General features: G+C 35.2%; 2 protein-coding genes across 2 annotated transcripts; one reads left to right on the plus strand and one right to left on the minus strand.

The window, feature by feature from the left end:
- The first annotated feature begins 327 nt into the window (after positions 1–327).
- On the plus strand, positions 328–5,318 carry LOC129787193 (oocyte zinc finger protein XlCOF22-like). Its single transcript, XM_055822570.1, has 3 exons — positions 328–514; positions 583–1,995; positions 4,767–5,318. Exons 1-3 carry the CDS (start codon positions 408–410, stop codon positions 5,227–5,229), a joined length of 1,983 nt encoding a protein of 660 aa, XP_055678545.1. The 5' UTR covers positions 328–407; the 3' UTR covers positions 5,230–5,318.
- A 2,761-nt stretch (positions 5,319–8,079) lies between these two features.
- On the minus strand, positions 8,080–24,530 carry LOC129787184 (lethal(2) giant larvae protein). Its single transcript, XM_055822546.1, has 4 exons — positions 23,028–24,530; positions 10,443–11,890; positions 9,554–10,366; positions 8,080–8,388 (listed from the first exon to the last, which is right to left on the minus strand). The coding sequence occupies exons 1-3, from the start codon at positions 24,207–24,209 to the stop codon at positions 9,601–9,603; spliced, it is 3,396 nt and encodes a 1,131-aa protein (XP_055678521.1). The 5' UTR covers positions 24,210–24,530; the 3' UTR covers positions 8,080–8,388; positions 9,554–9,600.
- Between the last annotated feature and the right edge of the window lie 304 nt (positions 24,531–24,834).

Raw genomic sequence — 24,834 nt, forward strand, 5'->3', positions numbered from 1 at the left:
TTCTGCTTTTTCCGTTGAATTTCTGTATTAAAATTAATAGAATAAAAAATTAGTCCTGAATTGAAAGGAGAATTTGATGAAAAATCTTACTTTGAGTCCTTTGAGTTTTCTCAAATGTCTGGAAGAATAAAATCACCAGCAAGGAAGTTATTGACGGAGTATTCTTCCTTGACAATGCTGAGATCCAAATCTTCCATCACTGGGCTGTTTGAATTACTTTTTCTTATCCTTTTTGATCCTTAAATTATGCACAGAAATCACAATTTTGTGAGGAAATATTTTAAATTTGAAACTTTTGGAACAGCTGATAAACGTCAAATAAATGTCAAAAAAGGTAAACAAACAACAAACTGGTCATTTAAATTTCTTTGCAAAGAAAAAGAAAATTTAGGAAAAACTGACAAAAAATGGAAATTAAAACGGAAACGCCGGAAAAATTGGATCTAAGCATTGTGAAGGAAGAATATTCCCTTGATGGATATCCTGTTAAGTATTCCCCGGCAATAAACTCAAAGTAAGTTTTCTTCGCATTTTCTTTCAATTTTATAATTAATTTTTCTTATTTTTATTTTATTTTCAAAGATATTTTGAAATTGAAGAAAAGTTTTTGGTTGAAACAGCCAAAGAAGAGTATGAAAATGATTGCCAAGATGCTGATCTCCTCAAGAATTCCATGAAGAACTTGCAGGATTCGCAAGAAAAAACTTCTCCTGCAAAGCTACAATCAAAGTCTCCAAAAAAGAACAGAAAGGGCTCAAAAAGGAAGGAACTTCCTGCCAAGGATGACCCCTCCGAAGAAGAAAAAAGCAACAAAATCTTCACAAAAGATCCCCTAAATAATCATGAGAAAAATTTAAATATTAACAAATGCGAAATATGTGAGAAGGAATTTCCCGAAAAGTCTGAACTGCAGCAACATATCCAAACATTCCATTTGGAGATCAAGTCCAAAGGGACGACGAAGCCCAAGAGAAAGAACCTCAAATGTGAGTCATGCGGTAAAATGTTCGGCATAAAGAAAACACTAGAGCGCCATCAGGAGCCTTGCAAATGCCCTACGTGTGGGGAGATCTCTCCTTGTGTATCCTTGTCCAGGAAACATTTAAGGAAACATCGTCCAAGAAGATTGTATCCTTGCCCCATATGCGAGAAGATCTTGTCAAACCGAACAAGCCTGGCCTATCATAAAGTTAAACATCTCAATAGCAAGGATGTCAGTGAGGGCATCCAACTTGCTGGAAAAACCAGAGAATGTGCAGAGTGTGGGATGATATTCGTGCTGAAGGGTCATCTCAAGGCACATCTCCTCCTGAAGCATTTTAGGGGATTAATGCAAAAGCATCCTTGTGAGAAATGTGACAAGATATTCGATACAAAGCTTGGCTACAAACTTCATCAGCATGTACACACTTCAGATGATCCGCCAGTATCTTGTCTCATTTGTGGGAAAAGCTTCCGCCGAGAGTGCTACCTCAAACGACACATACAGAGGAGACATTTGAAAACGGAAAGATCTACTTCTCAGATCTGTAGTAAATCCTACAATACGAAAAGTAGTATCCTGAGGAAGCACAAAGAAAAAATCCAGAAGCCCAAACCCGCCAAGTCCTCAAAGCCTTTCTGTAAAAGCTGCGAAAAGTGTGGAAAAGTTTTCACAGCTGAAGTGACCTTTAAATGGCATGAGAAGCACGTTCACATTGAAACGAAGGACTTCAAGTGTTCTTTGTGTGGGAAAATGTTCTCCTGCAAATCCTATCTATCCCACCATGTGAGGATTGTGCATACAAATTACAAAGCACATCTCTGCCAAATCTGCGGGAAGGGCTTTACGTTACCTAGATCTCTACGGAATCACGTGGCTGCCAATCATAATCCGGAAAATGTGAAGAAGGAGGAGAAGAAGGGAGTTCCTACTAAATTCGATTGTGCCATTTGTGGTAAAGAATTTGCTAAAAAGGGCCAAATTAAGGCGCATCTGCTGAAGAAGCATTTCAGGTAATTTATTTCTTTATGATCCTTTAGATTTAATAATTTATAAAATTAATCCTGAATATGCAAAAATTCATTGTTTATTTAAAAAAAAATCTTGATAAAAAAATTAAAAAAATTAAAAAATATGTGTAGGTATGTACATGTTCCATTCACATACTTTTTAACCTCTAGGCCGCCAAGCGGGGTCGTTGAACGACCCCAGCCCTATATTTCGTGCTATAACTTAATAAATATAAAAGTTAGCGTTCCCATCTTTTGGAAATAAGTTCTTTGGTTATCTGAGGAGGTTGTGTAAAAATTTCAGCTCAATCCGTCCACCACAAGAAAAGTTATTAAGGAAAATGTAGAAGAAGGGAATTCAAAAATTGGTGTAACGGCCATGCTGCGGAAAATTTCTTAGAATGAAGTTAGTCACATCATAAATCATATGGTTGAAGGGGGTTGAAGGGTTGTGTTTACTTTCTCACTTTACCATCTCAGTGTCAGAATTATCGCGAATAAGTAACATAAACAACATAAAACATAATTAGAAGCATATAAATGTGCAAAACAATAAAGAATATTCGAGAAATATTGCCATTTATCACGGTGCGGGAAGTGAGGGGAATGTGGGGAAGTAGTGAAAAAAAATAGCAGTTGCGGTCAACTTCGTGGCAAATTTCTCACGAAGAAAGTGTGAAAAAGGAGTGAAAAATGTTTTTCCCTAATATCTTCTTCTGCGTGTTTCCGGGTGGCGAATTTGTGATGCAAGGGGCAAGAGGACTATATAAGGAGTCTAAAGGTAGTGACCCGACAGTTCCCGGTTTTATAGTTTATGAGAAAATCGACTTCCTTCTTGGGGTCGTTCAACGACCCCACCTTGGCGCTCTAAGGAAGCTCCAAGGTCTTGGCGGCCAGCAGGTTAAGTAATTAAAATTTCAATTATAAACTTTTTAGAGTAAAATCAGTAAAACCTATTATAATCCCCCTGAAAACATCAGCAAAAGCTTGGCTTTAATTCTGTAGAAGATCTTTTCTTTTGGTTTTCTGTAAAGTCAGATTTCCGGTCTCAAGCTCGATCAATTAAATTTTATTAAAAGCCAACGTTTCGGACTATTTAAGTTCTTCCTCAGGGCATTTAATAGACAAAATTAACCACGTCAAGAAACAATCACAAATCATTACTTTTACAACACGATTTGCTCTGTACAGATTGGCCATCAATGAGAGGAGATAGACTTAATTATAGACAAGATTTACGACCGTGCGTGTTGTTGTGTAGTTTAAAATTAATTTATTTAATTTTAATGATGTGTAGATTGTTATGGAGACTTTCCCCTCCCTTTTTGACGAAAAATGTGATAACTGCAGAAGCCTGAAGAAGGAAATAAACATTTCCGAAACGTCGCTGAATGCAAACAATTGCATTTTTAATCATCCCCCGCTGACCGAATTCCGAACAATTTTCCTAGACTTAATTAGTCCGAAACGTTGGCTTTTAATAAAATTTAATTGATCGAGCCTCAGACCGAAAATCCGACTTTTAGGGAAACCCATTCATCGCCCACGGTCATCCATTTACTTGTTGATCCTGTTGATCTTTTCTTTTGCTCCTTTTTGTCTTAAAAAAGTATTCAAAGATTTAACTTCAGATCTTTTTATGGTATCCTATAGACACATACCATGAAAACAATAAAACAATGGTTAAGATCGTTCTTGAATGGGAAACTCCTCAAAGGGCGACAAGAAGAGGCAAAGACCTGTGTTAAAGCCTTTCTTTCGCAGTTCTTTAAGAGCTAAAAAACTATAAATTGCTTACTTTTCCTTTTACTAGACCTACAGGGTTTTACAGCTCTATCTAATTACTTTAATTCCATTGGTAAATTTTATAGCAATTAGGGAAAGATCTTTTTTTCAAGAGGTGTTTATCTGACTGAAAATATTCGGATTATTCGGATGCTTCGCCAAGGAAATCAAAATATTAAGCAGACGAACATTTCTTTATTTTTAGTCTTAAATTGGTAGATTGAGGAGCAAAAGTCTAAAACGTACTAAATTCTAGTCGAAGAAGTAAAATTCAATTTAGCACTTTAAGGGCTTAAATTTAGATCTTTTCTCATTGTATTCAGTATACTTTTTCAGGTAGAATTTACTATGTTTTTGGATAAAATTTAGTACTTTTACGGCTTAAATTTATAATTGCTTTGGCTAAAATTAGTATTTTTTGAAAATTCAATCTTAAGAAATAAATTTAATAATTAAGAAAAGGACTAAGTTCTAACCGAAAAAGTTCTGAATTCAACAGGAAAAAGTACTAAAGCCTGAAAAGTACTAAATTTACGCCTGAAAAGTACTTTAAAAAAGTAAATTCTGACCGAGAAAGTAGTAAATTCAAGCTGAAGAAGTACTAGAAATTCTAGCTAAGAATGAGAATATTCAGATCTTCGGAAATATTGTGATTATTCCCCAAAACAATCAAAAATATTCAGCAGATAAATATCCCTTCTGTTTGTTTTAAAGTTGAAAAATAAACTTTAAATATCATTAGAGTGAGAATATTTCTCTTTTCATCTAAAATAAAAAAATACTAATTTTTATAGCATAAAATGCGTCTTTGCTAAAAAAAAATATTTCTTTGGAACTATTAATTTTTTCCTTAATTTTTTTAATGTAAAAAAATAGGTCTTCTCTAAAAATCGAGGCAAATATTTCTCTTATTTTATGCTAACAATTAAACATTTAAATATTGATTTAAAAGAAATCTTCGCAATAAAAGAAATAATTTTTTATTGCAGACAACAAGAAAACCACGTGTGCGAAAAATGTGGAAGGATTTTTGATAATAAAGAAAGCTTCATGTTTCATAAAAGGAATCTTCATAATGACAAAAAGGACAAAATGTGCTCAATCTGTGGGAACATGTACTCTTCCAAGGACTACCTCATGCAGCATATACGCCGTACGCATAAGAACAAAAAAGGATATCCTTGCCAAATCTGCGGGATGATCTTCATGGCAAGGGCTGGTCTACGGAGTCACAGAGCTTCCACGCACAGCTCGAGAAAAAAGCAAAATACGAAGAAAAAGGAACTTTTGCAAATTGAGCCGAAGGAGACGCTTCCGGTACTTGTGAGGAAGGAGAAAAGCTTTTTGAAAAATGAGCAAAATCAGAATCTTCCGGAAAATCAGCAGCAAAAGGAGATTATGGGAAATACGCAGAAGAAACTTCCAATTAATTTTGATTTTCTGGAGTTATAAGGAAATTAAGGCTGTTACAAATGAATTTTTTAAGAATGAAAAATAAAGTTTAAATAAAGTAATTTTTCTAATAAATTGAAATTAATAAATAACAAGTTTTTCTTTCTTAAGAAAATCCTTTAAATCCAAGGATTAAATCCCAACTTAAGACAACGTTAGGAGATTTAAAGAAAGAGTTTAATTTACTTCTCTTTCACGCAAAACCTCGTTTTTTGGGATTAACAGCGGATAAAGATTAAAGCCAAATCCCCCACCTAAAAAAGAAAAAAAAAATAAAACACATTTTCATTACAATATTTCAAGAAAATATGGGAGCAATTTTGGACAAAATAAAATATATTTTGTCTTTTGTGAAGTCTACAAAAGACATTTTATGAAGAGCAATTTTGAATAAAATATCTTTTGGGAGACTTTTGTTATATTTTGTCGCCTTTTGTGACGTGTTTTTCTTTCGAGTGGAGAGTTTACAGATGGAAAAAATAAGAAGAAGATAACATTCCTATTAGGTTATGTTTACGATTGGGGCAATTGAACAATCTGAACTGAATCAATTTTTAGGGAAATTCAAGTCAAGCATGCGTGTAGTCTATTAGGTACCCCAAGGATGTTGGGAAGACCAAAAAACCATCTGGCTTTTAGCTCATCAGTTCGATTTTCATTACACCAAGAAAATGTTAATGAGTCACTCTGATATGATTCTCTTTTACATGAATTGATTGACTCATATTTTATTGCATTAATTAGCCCTACATATTTCGTTTTTGCACATAAGAAGTCGCATCAGGAACATAGGGAAGGGATCTCTGACCCAAAATCCTGATTATATAGGGTTAGAACTTGTCAGCGATCTACCAAATCTTTGCCGGAAAGACAGAGAAATTCTCCATAACATTTTTGCCCAACACCGCTAAAAGGGAAAATGGACACAGCTAAATTGGCTGAATTTCATATCATTCCACAAATTCCCTTTGCACAAAGCTTCACAATTAACCGAAATTGCATTATTATCCATTGCTATTTCGAGAAACATGATAGAAAACTTCTAAAAAATGCAACGCGTAAACACCAGTTTGACAAAAGATTTTGATTTTATAAAAGCACCTCGACGAGATGCTTGTAAAACACAAAATATTTCTTGTGTAATGTATAAATTATTTTGTGCAAAATTACAATTCTCCTGTAAAAATCTTTTTTGGAGACGTTCTCACAAGATTGTCAAAAGATTGACACAAAAAAATCTTTTGTCTTTTGTCTAAAATTGCATTAAACGTCAAAATTTTTCAGATTTTCAAAATATTTCACCTTTTATTGTACCTAAAATTGCAAAAATTTCTTTTGTGGAGAGATTGACAAAAGTTTTAGAGAAATATTTTGTGCAAAATTACATTTAATGTCAAAATATTTTGTATTTTCAAAATATTTTGTCTTTTATTTTGTCCAAAATTGCTCCCTATATTTAAAAAACGAAAAAATGCAAATACATTGATGGAATCTTACTTTCGCAGTAAATAGCTAACATTACATAAAAAATGTATTTTATTTCCAAAAAATTCATGGATTTATTTATTTATAAATTCATCAAAAACTACATTTAGGTCCATATGAATCCTTAAGCATTAAATTGATATTTTCTCTTCATTTTTTTTTACTTCAAAAACTAACTTCTATTTTAGTGATATTTCCATCATTTTAGCTGTGTTTCTTTCAGACACAGCTTTTGTGTACCGAGCAAAATCGAAAGTCGTCAGATCGGGCTCAAACTTGGGATGAGCACGAATTAGGGTCCCCACATTCCAAAAAACGTATGCGCCAAAAAAAATTTTTTCCGGCCGGCCGGAGTATAACGCTAAATTGCGAGAGAACGGTGATAGATAGAGACTTGCGGTAAACGGCAAAGTTTAAATATCGACCGGAAGACGTCCGATTATGACGTCAAATTTTACCCCCCACCCCCCCGTCCGCCATTTTGAATAACCTCAAAATTTTGTTTTCGCTATATCTCAGCCCCTGTAATAGCTAAAAATCTGAAATTTTAATATGGTGTAGGGGCCATCAAGACCTTTCCAACGATGCCTCATTTTCGAAAATCGGTCAAGCCGTTTAGCCAATATGGCCACCACAATTTTTCATCGAAAATCGACCATAACTCGAAAACGGCTTGACCGATTTTGATCAACCCGGGCTCAAATGAAAGCTCTCAACAAACCCTACAACTCTCTGGAACATCCGAAGTTTAAAAAGTGACCGCTAGGGGGCCAAAAATCAAAAACAAAATTTTCGATGAGTTTTCGATGAATATCTCGAAAACGACGACATAAATTTTTTTCATTTTTTGATATGTTGTAGCTGACCATATTATCTAGCTTCATGCCAAAAATGAAGAAAATCTATGGATCCGTTCTCGAGATATAGCCTTCCAAAGTTGGCATGTCATATCTCGGGTTCTACAAGTTCGATCTTGATCAACTCAAGCGCAAATGAAAGGTTTCGAAAAACCCTACAAATGTCTAGAACATTACAACTTCGAGAAATGACCGCAAGAGGCGCTAAAGTCAAAAACAAAGTTTTCGAAAATTTCGAACTCGAATTTTTCGAAAATGGCGACATATTTTTTTTTCATTTTTCGATATGTTATAGCTGACTTCAAGACCTTTCAAACAAAAAAAAATTTATGAAAATCTATGGATCCGTTCTCGAGATATGGCCATCTAAACGTTTCTTAGGACATTACTTTTCTACTTTTCCCGACTTTGCGCGTAATTAAATAAATTCGCGTTCTAGTTTGCTCTCACAAAATTGGTACACTGAAAGAAACACAGCTCCCGTAAGCTTGGTCAGCTTACCAGTACATTTTGTTTCTTTTTTATCTAACATTTAGACAAGGAAAAATATTAAGGCAATGTTTTGTTTTTTTTTTACTCTCCATAAATTTTAAACATTAACATCTCTGTCCCTAGACAATAAAATTAAATTTAATAATAAGTAAATTGTTATAAAATGTGAAAAAATACGACACATTTGAATGATAGTTAAATTGCCAAAAACAATGAGGCCATATATTCCTGGGGATTGTTCGCACTTCATCTGCACACTCCTTATCCTTTTAGTTTTCTGCTTATCTTTTTTTTTAAATTTAATACTTGGGAAGCCATTTTTGCACTGGAAAAAAAATTAATTTTTATTGATAAACTAAGAATTTTCTTTATAGTTTTTGTTATTTTTTGACATTTGATTGACAGAACTAATTTGACATTTCATTGACATAACTGGTTTGACATTTCATTGATAGAAGTTCCATTGACATTTCTATAAATAATAAACAATTTGATAACAAATTGAAAGCAGTTTCCTTGACATATTTATTTAAAAACTGATTTAATATAATTGATAAAAAAACCTAAAATAATTAAATGGGAACATGTTTTTAAAAATTTAAATGATAGATCTTATTAATATTTATTAAAAAGCGTTTTAATTGATATTAAGTTGACAGAACCAGTTTTACATTTGATTGACAAAACTTTCAATGACATTTAGTAATTGACAGCCAGACTCTTTGACTTTAAATTAATCACTGAAGCAATCAATTGACATTTAATGCCAATGAAAGATCTCATTGACACTTGTTTTAATTGACAGAACTTCCATTGAAATTTGAATGACAGAACTTGTTTGACATTTTATTGACATGACTGGTTTGACTGGTTTGACGTTTAATTGACAGAACTTATATTGGCATTTAATTGCCAGCAGTTTTCTTGATATATTCACGGAGACTGATTTATCATTTAATTGAGAAAACTTCAATTAAATGAGGACATGTTTGTAAAATTTAAATGACAGTTCCCTCTGACTTTTAATTGACAGCGCTACAATTAATATTAAATTGACAGAACTCTCATTGACAGTATTTAACGTTTAATCAAGAAAACTTCAATTAAATTAAATGAGATCTTCTGTAACATTAGAAAACAAGTCAATGGAGTCTGAGTCAAAAGACGTGACAGACCTCTTTGACATTTAATTGACAGCCCTTTAATTAATATTAAATTGACAAAAACTTCCATTGACATTTAATAATTGACAGTTTTTAACGTTTAGTCAAGGAAACTTCAATTTAATTAAATGAGAGCTTCTGTAACATTAGAAAACGAGTCCAAGTCAATAAAATAAATGACAGATCTCTTTGACACTTAATTGACAGCACTTTAAATGACTTTAATTTGACAGAACTTCCAAAACGTCAATCAACTGTCACAAATTAAAGGAAAATCATTAAAAATCTTCAAAATTCATCAAGAATAAATAGAAAATAAGAACTAACCTTCTTTTGCTGCGTATACTCCTCCTTACTAAACTCTCCCCTTCCTCTTAAAATTGGCTCTCCTTCCTTGTTGTCGAAGATGAGGTGGTTGTTACGGTTTCTGGCTCCCCATTTGTACCCCCATGGGAAATTGATGTGATAACAGACTTCACAACAACGGAGGTAGTGTTAGATTCTGTTGTATCCCCAATCGGTGAGAGATCCTTGAGATTTAGCGAATTGAAATTGTCCAAATCCTTAATAGTTGCCGATGTGACTTTGTCACTTGTGCGCGTCGTCAGGACACTCACACGTCCCACAATTTCCTCCGTTGTTGTTGAGCAGAGGGTTGTTGTGGTGGAATTTAGATGATCCCTCACTGAATCCACTGTGATGTCACCCATTGAGCTGCTGATTGTCTCATTGGCGCGATTATTCCCCTCGAGGGAGCCATTGGTGAGGCCCCCATCGCTGGCATTCTGATGAATTGCATTGTCACTGCTTGTTCCCAGCGATGTATTCATGTCACTCTTCACCTCTTCGTCCTCAATGACAATTGGCGTTGTGTTCAATTCCTCACTCGCCACGTACGGTTCGAGCTCAATTGTTCCCTCTGGACAGACCATCTTTGCTGCCGACAGGGTGACACGCTGAATCTCCGACGAAGACATCATGTAGAGAGCTTCGCCGTGATTGGTGAAGCAAAGGGAAGAGATGCCATTTATATCCTCACGACGAACAGCTGCAGCATTGAGTTGCCTCTTCAGTTCCGGAACTGACAGGACAAGGCAATCACCCAGGTTGGTCAAGCACAGAAGCCCAACTTCCGTGTACCTGTTTGGAGGGAAAAGATTTGAAAGAAAAATTAAAGAAATTGAATAAAGATTTCAATCCATGGCAGAGGATTTACTTCTTCTTCTGCTCATCCGTCTGATCTTCTGCTGCTGCCTGGGCGTTGCGTCCTCTACCTGGACTGGCTGTTTCTGCTGGGGCAGGACACGAGAATAGCCCAAAAGCCATCCTCCGGACACGAGCTCCCTCATGAGCGGTCAACTTGTACTTTGTCACTGGCTTCAGCTGCGGCAGGGAGAACACCTTGAATTGCTCCTCAGATGCAATGAGCACCCTATGTGGGGCCATCCCGGCTCCTGGGAAATCCAATGGGACACCATTGTGATCAACAACAGCAATCCCCACCACTGGGGCTCGATGTTTCAGCTGAATCTCCTTCGCCAGCTGCCCCGTAACCATCTTCCTCTGCTCCAGCGGAAGTTCCTCATCGGATTTCGGTGGCAAGTGCAGCACAAAGACAGACACGCAGCTGGAATTGGTGGCTGACCACAAGGTCGGCACGGTGGAATGCATATTTGTGATGTAAGTCTGGGCAAAGGCAAGGCAGCGCACCATTGATCCCATCCCATCATCCACAGGACGTGCTTCTACCTGCCTCTCAATGGGGCGTGTCTCAAGGATGGGGCTTGTTGTTGTTTGCCCCGCAGCTGCTGACGGGTTATTCCTCGTGGAACGTCCACGACGGAGACGCCTAAAGGACTCCCGGAGGGTCTTCTTGAAGGACTTCTTGCGCGACAAAGTCTCACCGGCCCCACTCAAATCATTCGGATTGAGTGTGCATTTGTGGAATACCGGATGCTGATTGAAGTAATCAAACAACACAAGCCCATGCCCCGTGCCAGCTGCCACGAGATTCCACGCACTCTCCAGCGTCACAGCTGTTATTCCCGCTGGTGGAAGTACCTGCAGCACACTCACAACCTGAATCCCCTCATCCGTTGTGTACGTATCATCGAGTAGTTGCTGCCGCACATTCAGCTGATCGTGTCCCTTCCACACAAACCCATCGCGATCACTCACCAAATTCATCGTGGTCACCTTCAGTGGTACCTCAGCGTGGAGAATGTCAAAGCTCGCCACCACAACGTGTCCAGCTGTCCCAGCCACTGCCAATGTCCCCGTTTTGGGGCACAGCGCCACCTTCTTCACCGCCAAACGCGGATCGTCGGAGTAGGGATCGAAATTCCCCGCCTTCCGGAATGGTGGCTCCGAATCGTCCAGCGGCTCTGAGCTCTCATGCCCATGATCCGCCTCTGGGTCACTATTCCCAAATAATGGGGATGTTTTGAAGTTCAAAATTGGCGTGAGAATTACATCGCTGCAATTCCAAAATTTCACCGAACCATCCTCATGCCCTGTGAGGAGGATATCGTACTCTGTGGGGTCTTCTGGGTCACGGAACTTCTCCGGAAGGTTACCCCCATTGACGGGCCACTCAATCAAACTATTTGCTTGCTGCTGGTGTTGCCCAGCAATGATTATCTTCTCGTATACCTCCGCAGACACCTTCAAATTGAAGGAAAAGAATTTTATTACAATTTAAGGTAGAAAAGAATATTCTGTTGCTTTCTGGGGATGCTATTGAGCTATTATTGCTTATTGAGATCGATAAATTACAATTATTTTAATAAATTTGCTAAAAAAAAGTGATTTGAAACCGATTTTAATTATTCTAGCAGTGTATGGGAGGTTCTTGCATTTGCTAAGTGTCTCTGATATGGAAAAATGATTTTAATGAATTTTTTATCTATTTATAATTATTTAATTAAAAGATTTAACAAAAATCTTAAGTCTAGAAGATATTAAAATGAAAATCACTTTTGAAAGCGATTTTGATATTATTGTAGCAGATTGAAAGAATCTGGTGTCTTCGCTATGTGTCTATGATACAAGAAAATGAATTCCAAGAGCTTCTTCTCAACATTTAAATATTTTTTTCAATGAATCATTTATTGTGAATTAATTGAGTTAAAAAAATCTCCATTCTAGAAGCTCTAGAAGACTTTTGAGAAAGATTTTAACTATTATTGCAGACATTTTGTGCTTTTGCTGAGTGTCTTTGATACAAGAAAAGAACTTTTAAGAACTTATTCTAATCGGTCGTATCTTTACCAATAAATAAACTTATAATATTGAAAATTTAAAAAAAATAAAAAAAAGATAAATGACTGACATTATTGTAGATTGAAACAAGTTGTTGACTTTGCTAAGTATTTATAACGTAAGAAAATGAATTTTAAGAGTTCCTTTTCGTCATTTCAATTCTATTTAATTAATTAATTAAGAATTGACTGATTTGAATTAAATCGTAAATTAAACAATCCAAAAAAAAATTCTGAAACCGATGTTGATTATTATTGCAGATTGCTTGTGCTTTAGCTAAGTGTCCCTGATACAGGAAAAGGCTTTTTTGAAATTAATCTGTTTGTTTTACAATAACATAACAATAACAAAACTTTTAATTCAAAGAAATATTAAGACACAATGCTCAAGAATTTTTTTTTATAAAATTTTCTCAGCTAAATTACCAAAATTTTAATTAACAAAGTTTGTGTCCTTGCTAAGTACTGACACAAATCGTTTATCAAAATCGGTCAAGTTTATTTCTTTTAAAGTCAGGGTTACAATTTTAAATATTTTGTAAACAAAAAACATATTTAAAATCAAGTAAAAGTAATTACAAAATTTATCTCCACCATTAAAGAGAATTTAATTTGAACAAAAATTACTTTACCCGCATAATAGATTTAAAAAAAAACCTTCTGAATATTATTCCTCATCATCACCCTGTGCCCCAATCTCTCAGAGTGATCTCCTCTGATCGTATGTAGTAAGAAAGAAACTCTTTCTCTCAATTTTCTCTTTACATTCACTGTGCTGATTAGAATTCCATGCATTTCGTAACGTGTAGGAATTCTCGTAAAATTGATCGTCATTTTCTTTACGAAACGATCGTGATCGACAAATTTGCGATCTCATTTTGTCGATCAAAATATGATCTCGCAGCGTGTATTTTTGCTTTAATCACAAAACCCACATATAAACATAAAATGTGATATAAAAAGATCCTCCTTAATTCACGTTGTAATAAATGTACCACAAAGTTGGTTTAATAAATTTTCTTTTTTTTTTCTTAAAATGTTGAAAATTTTTCTTGAAGATATTTTCATTTTGTTCTTTTTTTCCCTGATAAAAGAAACATTCATTTGTCAACTCATACTTTCGCTATGCTCCAGAGAACACGGAAAATTATCACATAAGCCACAACGCGAAAAAGAAGGTGATAAAATGTATGTTGTGTGGCCATGGCAATTTTGTGGGATGGAAGAAAAAAATAAATTGATACAAAAAATCGAAATTATATATACAGAGACACGAAGAAAAGGCATCAAGATGAGGAAAAAAAAGTAAATTAAATGTTTGCAGAGAAACGTGGAATTCTGAAAAGAATGTGATGATTGTGAGGAAAAAAAACTTGTTAAAACCTTTGCCATTCGTTTGAATATCGATTTCGGCTGAAAATCCCATTCAGTGTGTCACATTCGAGGTGTCGACACACTTTTTATGGGTTTTCCCAGCTTGTGGGGGTGTTTTTTATATGTCTCCTCTAATATTAATTTACATAGAGAGCATCTTTCGTGGATATTAACATTAATAAGCCAATAAAATATGATTTTATAGCGGCTTATTGTTTTTAGGGCAATTTTGTCATATAAAAAGCCAGAAAAGCAATAAAATAACATTTTTCCAACGGATATTTTATTTAAATTTTGTAACCGAATCCTTTCGGAAACCTTCGGCGTGTGTTCGGCTGTTAAATGTGTCAAATTTTCTGTCAAATGCTGAGATAATTCAAAATAACGGTTAATTCAGAATTATTAATATTGCAGAACAAAAAATAAAACGCCTCAATATTGAAGATTGTCGTCACGATATTCAGGTGTAAATGGGTGTGGGTCTCATTTTCACTTGTTCCTCAAAGTACACATTAATAAAAGAAAAAAATATACACTCTTTGATAAAAACGCAATACTTTCTGACTCACTGCAATGTTACCCATTTAACTAACAAAATATTATATATTTTTTGAAGTACATTGAGGTATTCCATAATATTTTTTCCTATCTCTTTTTTTTCGTTGCTATTTTCATTCGCGGACTCTCTGTGTATGCATTGCAATCAAGAATGATGTGTAACGTTCACTGATAACATGAGGTGGGAAGATAAGATGAAGCCCTACTTGTAAATAATATGTCTGTTTTTTTTTACTTTGCTCTTTTTATCTGCCAACAAATTTTCCATTTACCTTCAGAGATATGCTCGAAAATGTTGGCCAAAAATACTATAAAATGTTAAAGGAAACTTGCTGAAAAATATTGTTGTCTTCATTGCCTAATTGCGGGTTTTATTGAGAGCATAAAGAGTTTATTTAAGTCTTGAATGAAAAAGTATTTGATTCTTGTTTAAATTTTAAAAATATCTTAATTTTTTTTAGTGACTTAAAATCAAGAAATGAATTACAAGTTAATAAACCTTATGCAGAAATATATCAATTAAATAGCATAATGAATAGCGACGTCTCCTCTTGATCCAAATACCCTAAGTTCGAATCTCGTTAAAAAAACTTTTTTTCCTTTAAAATTTCTTTTTTTCCTTAAAGAAAAAAGTCTTCAAGCTCTCTATTTCTGCTTAAGAATCAATCTTTCAACTCATCACACCCCATTTCATCATATTTCTATTTAAAAAATAAAACATCAAACAATTTCCTTCTATAAATTCCCACAAAACTATCCATCAGCTTGCTTCAAACTCATTAGAGAGAGACATTTAAATGAACCCCCTTGTGTCCATTGAAGAAAATAGAGAGAAGCAAAGAAATGAACTCTAAAAAAACTGAGTGAATAAAGTGAAAATTACGAGCAATATCAACTTCCTATTGTCAAATAAATAAAAATATTTATTCTGCAACTTAACACTCATTGAGTGGAGGAGCTTTTCCTACACAATCGTCTCCATTGAGAGGCAAAGAATGAAGTTGAAAAAAAATCACTGAATACAATAATGAAAAAAATAAATTCTGAAAAAAATATAACAATAGAAATTGATTATGATATTGAAATTGTACGCAGAATAGTTTTGTAATTGTGGGAAATAAACTCTTTATACAGTATTATTATTATATTAACATCTACGACCACGACAAAGTCTTTTTTTGCTCTTTGTCTTGATTTTTTTTGTTTTTCTGTATCTCTGTATTTGTTGCTTCTCCTCCCGTGAAACGTGACTTTTTGCGAAGAGAGCAGAAAAAAAAAGAATTTTTACAATTTCTTCTTTTTTTTTACTTCTTGTCGGTATTATATATACCTTCCATCACGGAGAGTAATCGAGATTTCGGGCGGGAGAGTTAAAATTGTACGGATTGGAACTGTTTTCTTGTGGTTCGTTGTACTCTTCTATACTCTTGCGGTGTGTGGATGCTTTTCATTTAACTCTAGGGCTTCATTTAATGAACTTCAACTAGTGGTTTAATTATTTGCTCAATATTGAGTAATTTTAGTTGAATTAATTTGTCTTTTTTCAAAGAAATTCTTTAAGAATTATTGCAGAAAACTAACAATTTAAGAAAGCTATTGGTGCAATCGTTAGAGTACTTGTTTCACATTCAAATGAACGTCGGTTCGAGTACTGAATTGGACAATGAATTGAGATCTTTTTATTTATATTCTCTTATTCGTAAAACGCCCTTACGTTGCAGAACAACCCGAGAGCCTTTTTCTCCAGATTTTTCCCCAAAATAATCAAACAAAGAGTTAACTTTTCGTTCATCAATTGAAGCTCCTTCTGTATGATTTGAAACGACAAAAAAATGATCGAATTGAATGCGACGAAGAGGCGGAGAAAGAAGTGATTTCTCTCTTCTACACTACATGGGTTTCCGCGAGGTGAATTTGAGACGATGACACAATCAAATCAATGCAAAAGCCAGGCTTAGTCATACCGCTCGCGCACCAGCTTTGCCAGGTCATTCCCGGAATGAAAAAACTACGTACATCGAAGAGTGACAAAGACATGCTCAATCCACACATAAAAGTTCGATGGACGAGCATAAAATCACATAATTGAGCAACAAAATTCCCTCTGGAGCAATACTTGAAAAGCTCTCCCTCACTGAATTGCAACCATTGTGTTGGATTGTCATAAATAATGTAACCATGCTGGGCACGAGACAGTATTTAGTTGTATACTGTACAACAACTGGAAATTATAGAATTATGCTACGGGAGAGAGAGTGAACGAGCGAGCGGCACAAGACAATGTGATTAATTAACTTCACATAGTGTTGAAACTTGTGTTGTGGAGTTTCATTTTGACCCGCCAAAGCAACAAATCTCAACATCATGTGTGAATTTTGCTATTTTATTCTCTCTCTCTTTCCCATCAGAGCATGTGGATGAAGACTTTTTGAATTAAAAAAAAAATCTCTTCTCTTTTTTAGATTTTCCAGTTTAATAGCAATAAAATGTTATTTATTTTTATGTGAATAAAATTAAGCATAAAAAGAATGCGAATGTTGCAGCACTTTAATCTCCTTTTCTCTCTCTTTCTCTGGTCGTGTGTGTGTGTGTGGAGCAACTAAATTCTTATTTTATGTGCCTTCCATATAAGCTTAAATTGAAGAGATACCACTTGAAGATCTTTTGCATGTTAATTTCTTGAGATTTTAAGAGATTTCGGGAGTTCATTTTGTAAATGGATTATGCTGTTTTATACAATAAAGAAGCATTAGTTGGAATTTAAACAGACAAAACTGTAATGGATTGTAAAGTTCTTGATGAATTTTAATAAATATTTATAGGAATGATGAAGTTCTCATTGAGAGAAAATAGCCAAGACAACACATGAGGCATAAAATGGTGGGAAGATTAGATACGTCATTATTTCCAAGATGTCTGCCTGTCAAACTAACTCTGGTTTCAAAAAATCAAAGAATTTGTAAAAATGTAACGGAAAACAAATTGAAGCCTTTAATTTTTCATTAATTTTAAGAAGAACTTGATGAGAAAACGATTTAACTTAAAATATTAAGGTAGATTCGGATAAAATCTTTCCTTTTCTTTTAAATTGTAAGATTTTGACAGATGGGTGTTTTTAAATTGTTATATTGTCGTTCTAGAAAAGAAAAACAAAGAATTCGTTCAGTAAAATTGTCATAAAGATCTCTGAAAAGGCCAAGAAATGTAATTTTCCTTCAAAAATACGATTCAAGATAGAAACAAAATCTAAAAAAAATCCTATTAGATTTTTCCCGAAATACCAAAAATCCTTTAACTGACGAATTGTAAAAAAAAAAGAAAAGATTTTTATCAGAATCTGCCCCATTCTTTCATCTTTTTTCTCGTGATTTAAACACCCTTCTGTCTTAGCTTTAATTAACAATGTTTTTTCATTGAAAAAATAATTAATTTTATTACGATAAATCATCCCTCCAACATGATAAAAATCATTTTCCTCCCGCGCGTCAATAACAAATTAATTTTCCTCTGCATAAAATAAACATTTTTACAGCAGATCATGTGAAATTGTGCATCAAATATGACATGAGTCATATTAAAAAAATAAAACTCTGCTTCGAAATTGAATAAAACAGTGTTTTAGGTGCAATAATCTGTGAGAAAATATCCATAAAACATGAGACGCAATGAAAGAGAAATGATTATCTCAATGCTTTTCCTCTCGTGTGTGTAGTCATTTTTTTCTTTTTTGTTGTATATTTGCCATGTTCTCGTCCAAACGATGAGTAATATTGATCGTGAATCGAATTTGATTTTTTTCTTCAACCATAGCGAAGGCCGGATGACCACAGCCGTGAATATTTTGTTGTTGTTACGCACAGGCGTTAGCTAAAAATAATGATGTGATGCTTTTTACACATTTTTTCCATTTGGAATATCTAATTTTTTCAACGTTTTTAAAATCCCCAGATTTAAAAAAAAGTAAAAACATGTCAAAATATTAAATATTTGACTTGGAAAAAAATGTTCAAGGCGTGATTCGAACTCAAGGTATTTTAGATGAAAGACGAGTACACTAGCCTCTTTGCTAAATGTTTCAGTGTTTCTGCGTATGTCGATGATCGATTTAACATTCATTTTTCCTTTTTTGAACAAATTTTTATTTGAGAATTAAAAATTTTCATGAAAATAAATTTATTTATTAAATATTTCTGAAGTACGAGTGCCTGGAATCTTCAAAAGTTTACTACAAAAGCTCTTAAAACTATTTTTTAATAAATATTTAACAAGAAAAGTGACTCAATTTTGCCGTAAATCCCTCCCAAAATAAAATAACCTCCACTATTTTCAGTTAGTACCTGTAGAAGCATTCTTTTTATCACTAAACATGAACACCCAGCCAAATTGATATTGATGAAAATATCGGCTGTGTCTCCATTTTGGTGACTTGTTCCGTAAGTAGAAATTCACGATAAGATTGAAGATAATTCTATGGGTGCGTCAGTGCTTTTTTTTCGTGCAAGATTCATTTTTTTTTCAACTTTATCGAGAAGTGTAGGCGCGAGAGGTCAAAAATCTCGCAATTCACCTTCTTCCTTTATATGCTGCACATTTTGTAGCCCAACATTATAGACTCAATGATAGAACACACATCGTATAAAGAATAAATATTGAGAATTTATGGAAATACTATGAGAGAATCAATTGAGGGAATCAATGACCACAAATATTGGTTGATAAGGTGCCTTCGAGGCAGCACCACAACCACCTCTTCAATCAATCGCCCAGAAATGTTGGGTGGTTCCTTGATTGAGTGATTTTTGGATAAAGAAACTTTGTATTTTCAGAGTTATTTGAACAAATTTCTTATCTCTCAAAGGTTCAAATAGTCCCTCAAAAATTCTGGAGGAATTTTTTATTGAAAAAATTGAATTTTCAGAGCATAAGAAGGAATTTTTCTTCATCTATCTGGTTTCATTGGGGAAATCAAAATATTGTAAATAACATGTTTGATTAAATATTGAGACGATAATTCGATAAAGCAGCTTTACACCTTCGTTCAAGCCCGTATTTATGATGAAAGTTTAGAAAGTCAACAATTCTCCTTCGATGGTGCTTTGAATTTCCTGGGATTTACCTCATTATCGGCAACTGATAGCGCCTTGTTGTATTGATTTAGTAAAGTGCTTTGAAAAATAAACTTGACAACTACTTTTTTCTTCTAGTTCACCTTTAGAATCATCAGAAAAAAAAGAAAAAAATCCACAAAGAATGATTCAGAAGTTTCTTTTAATTAAAATTTGTTGGTTAAATTCAAAATGCAAATTCGCCAAAACTGTGTCTCCCAATGTGAGAGAGAACAAGCATTTGATTGCTAAATTATCAGGTTTTCTCTTCTTCTGAATGTGGCAACGCAAATTGGGGTGCGCGCAGGTGAAAGAGAGAACCAATTAAACTTCCTGTTGAACAAGAATTTTTAAAAAATACCTTTTTGGGCAAAAAAAGAAAACCCACACTTGCAGTCTTCCAGCAAAGCACTTTGCAGTGCCCACCCAATTGGCGTGTAATCTTATCAGAATATATTTATATATTACTTTTCCCCCTGTGTTCGAAAATCCACCACAGGAGTGTTGTTATCACAGTCGTAACATTTTTTTTCCTTCTTCATTCTCAACACGCAGAAACGTAAATACACAGAGACGTTATGTTGTAATTAATACCTTTTTGCCACATAAAATTTATACTTCTTTTTTTGGCACATTCGTGAAGTTTCGGGGTAACAAGGAAAATTGGGAGATTAATGGAGGAATTTTCCATTTTCATTCTACCAAATTCTTGCCTCTAAAAGGATTTCAAATTCATTCAAAACTTAATTTTTCTTTAATGAAATTTGCGTTCTTATCGCAAAAGGAGGTTAAGATTCCAGCAGTAGTAGGTGTAGTATACTGGGCTCGTCTTAGGGCAATATTTGTTTTATTCTTTCAACATAATTCACCTAAAAGTGGAACTCGAAATATTTACTGTGAGAGAGAGAGAGAATCCCCCAAAAACCACGCTAATTGGATGTAATAAAATTTTACTAATTTCTTGAAGGTTTTTTTTTTATTATTTCGAAAATCAAGAAAAAATAAGCTGCTGGGCGTAGGGAAAATATAGTTCAAGATAAAAGTGTTTTGAGTAAATTAATAAAGCTTAAAAAGGGTTGGAATGAAATAGAGTAGAAATGGGTGAGATGATTAAAACTCTTTCAGTTTATGTGATATTGAAGAAATGTGTTTTTAAAGTTTTAATAGCGAAAATGTAATTTTAGGGATGAAAAATTGATTAGGAATTATTAAAAGGAGTCTATTCATTTATATCCATGTCATGAGACACTAAATTAAGTATTGAAAAATTATTAAATTAAAAACCGAATTAGATTTATGGATTTTTTACTTGAATTAGCTAAAATATCATAAAAGAACGATTTATGTACTAAGAAACCACGCCCTCTATTTTAAATCGTTTGTTTAATGTATAAAGCATATGCCTTAATGCTTCGATTGATTAACTTTTATTATTTTGAACGTAAAAGTTAATCGATGGAGGCATTCAAGTATGTTTAAGGTCTTCTCCAATTACATTAGCAATTAGCATTAAAAAAAATAAATATAAAAAGATTTAAAAAAAAATCAGTAAAAAAAATTCAAAAATATGAGATTTATCCATAAGAAGACACTTAAAATAAATAAATTATTGAAAAAATATTGAATTAAAAAATAAATCAAATTTTCATTTTCACTTGAATTAACTAAAAAATCATTTAAAAAAACACGATTTACTAATAAACCACGCCCTCTATTTAGAAACATTTGTTAATTGCATAAAGCATATGCTTTAATGCTTCAGTTGATTAACTTTTATTATTTTGAACGTAAAAGTTAATCGATGGAGGCATTAAACAATCTGCTTTAGGTCTTCTCCAATTACATTATCATAAAAAATTGAACAAAAAGATAAAAAATTAGTAGGGGAACGTGGCTCAATTCGGACCACCGCCCAATTGCGACCTCCCCTTTTTCTCGTAAATGACGAAATATTATAAAATTAGTTTCACTACATTATGAAGATATTATAGTAAGGTAATGTTAGCGCCTAAAATAAATTAATTTGGTACACAACAGGACTAATAAAAAATCAAAATTCATTTTCAGCACTTGGCCGACATTTTCTGATTTTAGAAACTAAGTTGATATGAGTTTTTTTCCCATTATTATGTCTCATATTATGCCGCGTTTCTGTACCTTAGAGGGTCTAGTTTATTACTTGATTTACAATTTTTTGAAAGATTTTAGGTATTTTAAGTAATTAAGTGAAAATGTAATACATGCAGAATGGTCTAATTGCGACCCTCAAAATGTTCCAATTCGGACCGTCTATTTCCACCATTCACCACGGTAAAGCAGTCGCGCATGCGTGTAGTGGTGTGGAAGTTTCTTTCTCACACAGATCGCCCTGTGTTTTGATTCCAGGAAAATCATTATTTTTTACGTTTCTTGAAAGTTTTTTCGCAGTGAAAATGTTCCTACAACCAAAAGGGAAAGTAGAAAGTGTAATTTACGCATTCCTTAGAAGAATTTTCGTGGATTTTCTGCGAATTACGTCAGTGAGTGCGCAATTGTCGGTGTGTGTGAAAGTGTGTGTAGTCACCTCGAGGGCGAAATGTCAAAACAAATGTGGGGAAAATTGAAAATAAATTCTTGATTTTCCGGCTTTTCCGTGTAATTCATGGCGTTTTTCCTATTTATAGTAGTGATAAAAGTGATCTACTAGTGAAAAACCCACAAATTACGGCAAAAAAAGGGGGTCGCAATTGGAACACTCGGGGGGTCGCAATTAGAACACCGTGGTGAAAAAGTGCAATTTTAGCAACTTTTTTTAATTCGATTATTACTCAGAACAGGTAAGAGTTAGAATGTTTGCATCTATAGAACAAAGTTAGCCTATTAAATGACCTTTCCAATGGTACCAAACTTGGATAGATTTAATTCATTTTAATATGACTTTTTTCAATCCTCCTGAAACAGAATTTAGGGGGTCGCAATTGGGCCACGTTCCCCTAAATAAAAATTCATAAATATGGGGTATAAAGGTCTGATGATGAGGAAAATGATAGCCCTCGAAACGTCACAATAATGATAAAACCAAAATTGTGAAAAAACTTAAAAATTCGTTTTTTTTCTGTTTCTTTTTTTTTAATTAAACCTTCAAAGATTGAAAGATCAACAAAATTTTCATTAAATTCAACAAATAATAAGAAAATAATATAAAATAAAAATTAGAATATTTAAAAAACAATCCTAAAACTCACCCAAATGTCCCCTAAATATCGAACACTTTTGGGCGTTTCATGTTCAAAAGAACACGCATTAAATACCATCATTGCATGACTGAAAATTAACCCCTTAGGCTCAGTCAATGCCCTCTGTGTCCTTCTGGGTCAGAGAATCTCTTCCCCAATTGCCGAAAAATCAAAACACAAACCCCGTAGGAAAGACATGCAAGCTAAGAGAGAGATTGGGGGAAGCAACAGGTGGGCGCGAGTTTGGGTTGTTCCGCGTGAATGGAGAAAGTGAAGTGAAGTTACTCACCTGGGAGACAAGGTGATTGCATGTCACGGCGGAGGCATGAATGGAATGCAGGTAGGGTGTCTTGATGACGGGCACCTTGGGATCGGTCAGGTCGTACGCCGCAAGTTCCTCCTCGAGCAGCACAACAAGTACCTGGGCCTGCTCATTCTCCTCCCCGAAGGTCACGAAGAAATCCACAACTTTGGACGTAAAGTCCAGGGCGACCTTTGACCCATCCGCGCAGTGCACGGAGACGCACTGATGATCCCCATACGCTGAACGGGGCATCCCGCCGGAGAAGATGACAATGTCGTGGGTGGAGCGCTTCCCGGCGATGAGACGATTGATGGATTTGCACGGATCAGGTCCGTAAGGCACGTAGTTCTCGTTGTTGGGTATTGTGGAGTCGGCAATGCGCCACTTGGCGTAGGATCCATCAGCATGGTACCACGTAAAGTAATCCCCGGAACGGGAAACGTTAATGCCGACACTCTGCCCATGGCCGGGGGCAACGTAGGATCGCACAACAGTGGTGGATTCCAGGTCCCAGAGGACACAGAGGCCACGATTGTAGGTAATGAGGAGCTTTGTTGGATCATTAGACAACTGCCGGATGCACTCAATGGCACCGGGATTGAGTTTGTACGTCGAAGGCACTTGTTCCAGCACAACATCGTGGTAGATGATGGGTTCACGGATGCTGAAGGATTGCAAATCAAACTGGTACACATTCCCGCCCTCTGTCCCGATCCACACGATATCCTTCTGCAGGGAGCAGCAGAGTGAGGATACCTTCTTCAGTTTCCCATCCAGTGAGAAGGTTTTCAAGGGAACCAGAATTGCTCCAGCTGGTTCCCAAAACACCAACTGATTGGCCGTTGTCAGTGACAGCAGCCTCCCTGTTCCGGGTACCCATTCCAGCAGCTGAACAGCACATTCCTGCCCACCTGAACTTCCTGAAGATCCTGGTGACGAGGCGGACGTGTGCTGCCCGTAGAACTCCACCCCGGGGCGACCGAAAACCTTAATTGAACCCGAATGCGTCCCAATGGCCATTAGGCGACTCCGCTCATCAAATGCCACGGCCGATGGTTTGTGCGGAAAGCCATGCTGGACGGTCTTCCGGTACGCAAACAGCTCCTTCTGCAGCTTCTGCCGCTCCACAGACACCTGCTGACCCTTCCCACGTATAAACTTCAGCATTTTCGCACTTCCTTTCCACGCAAATCACGGGATTTTCTCCTCTAAAAAACAAAACTCTTCACGGCACAAACACCTTTTTCCTTTTTTTGCATGTAAAATGGGGCGGCGTTGGAGTCCCCCCGGGAAAGAACCGCGCCCAAATCTTATCGCTACTCTTTCTCTGCACTCACACACAATTGCTGCCGATGCCCACGACCTTCCGGACGCTTCTGGTGACGCCTGCGACGCGAACGAAGCGAAAATTTCAACTGAAAAAGTGGAAAAAATGTGAATTTTCCGCGTCCGCACAAGATGTTTACTACGCTGAAGTTTTTACAACACTCAACAAAATCGTCGAGTTAGTGCGTCGATGTTGCATGTCAATAATTTTTGCAATTTTCTCCCAATTTCAGCGGTTTTTCCCGTCCGGGTGAGGTTTTTTGGGCTCGCGGGGGCGCGCTGCGTCGAATGGATTGAAAATTGAGGAAAAATCAAAAATATAATTTTATTTTTCAAAGAAAAAAAAAGAGAAAGAACTTTTTGAGACTGTGTGACGTCTCGCTCCCACACTGTTAATTTTTCTGTGTGAGTGAGACGCATTGCTGCAAAATCTTCGTTTCTCTCGATCACACATCGTCAGTTTATT

The sequence above is a fragment of the Lutzomyia longipalpis genome, chromosome 1 (assembly GCF_024334085.1).
Source record: "Lutzomyia longipalpis isolate SR_M1_2022 chromosome 1, ASM2433408v1".
In the NCBI taxonomy this organism is placed as follows: domain Eukaryota; kingdom Metazoa; phylum Arthropoda; class Insecta; order Diptera; family Psychodidae; genus Lutzomyia; species Lutzomyia longipalpis.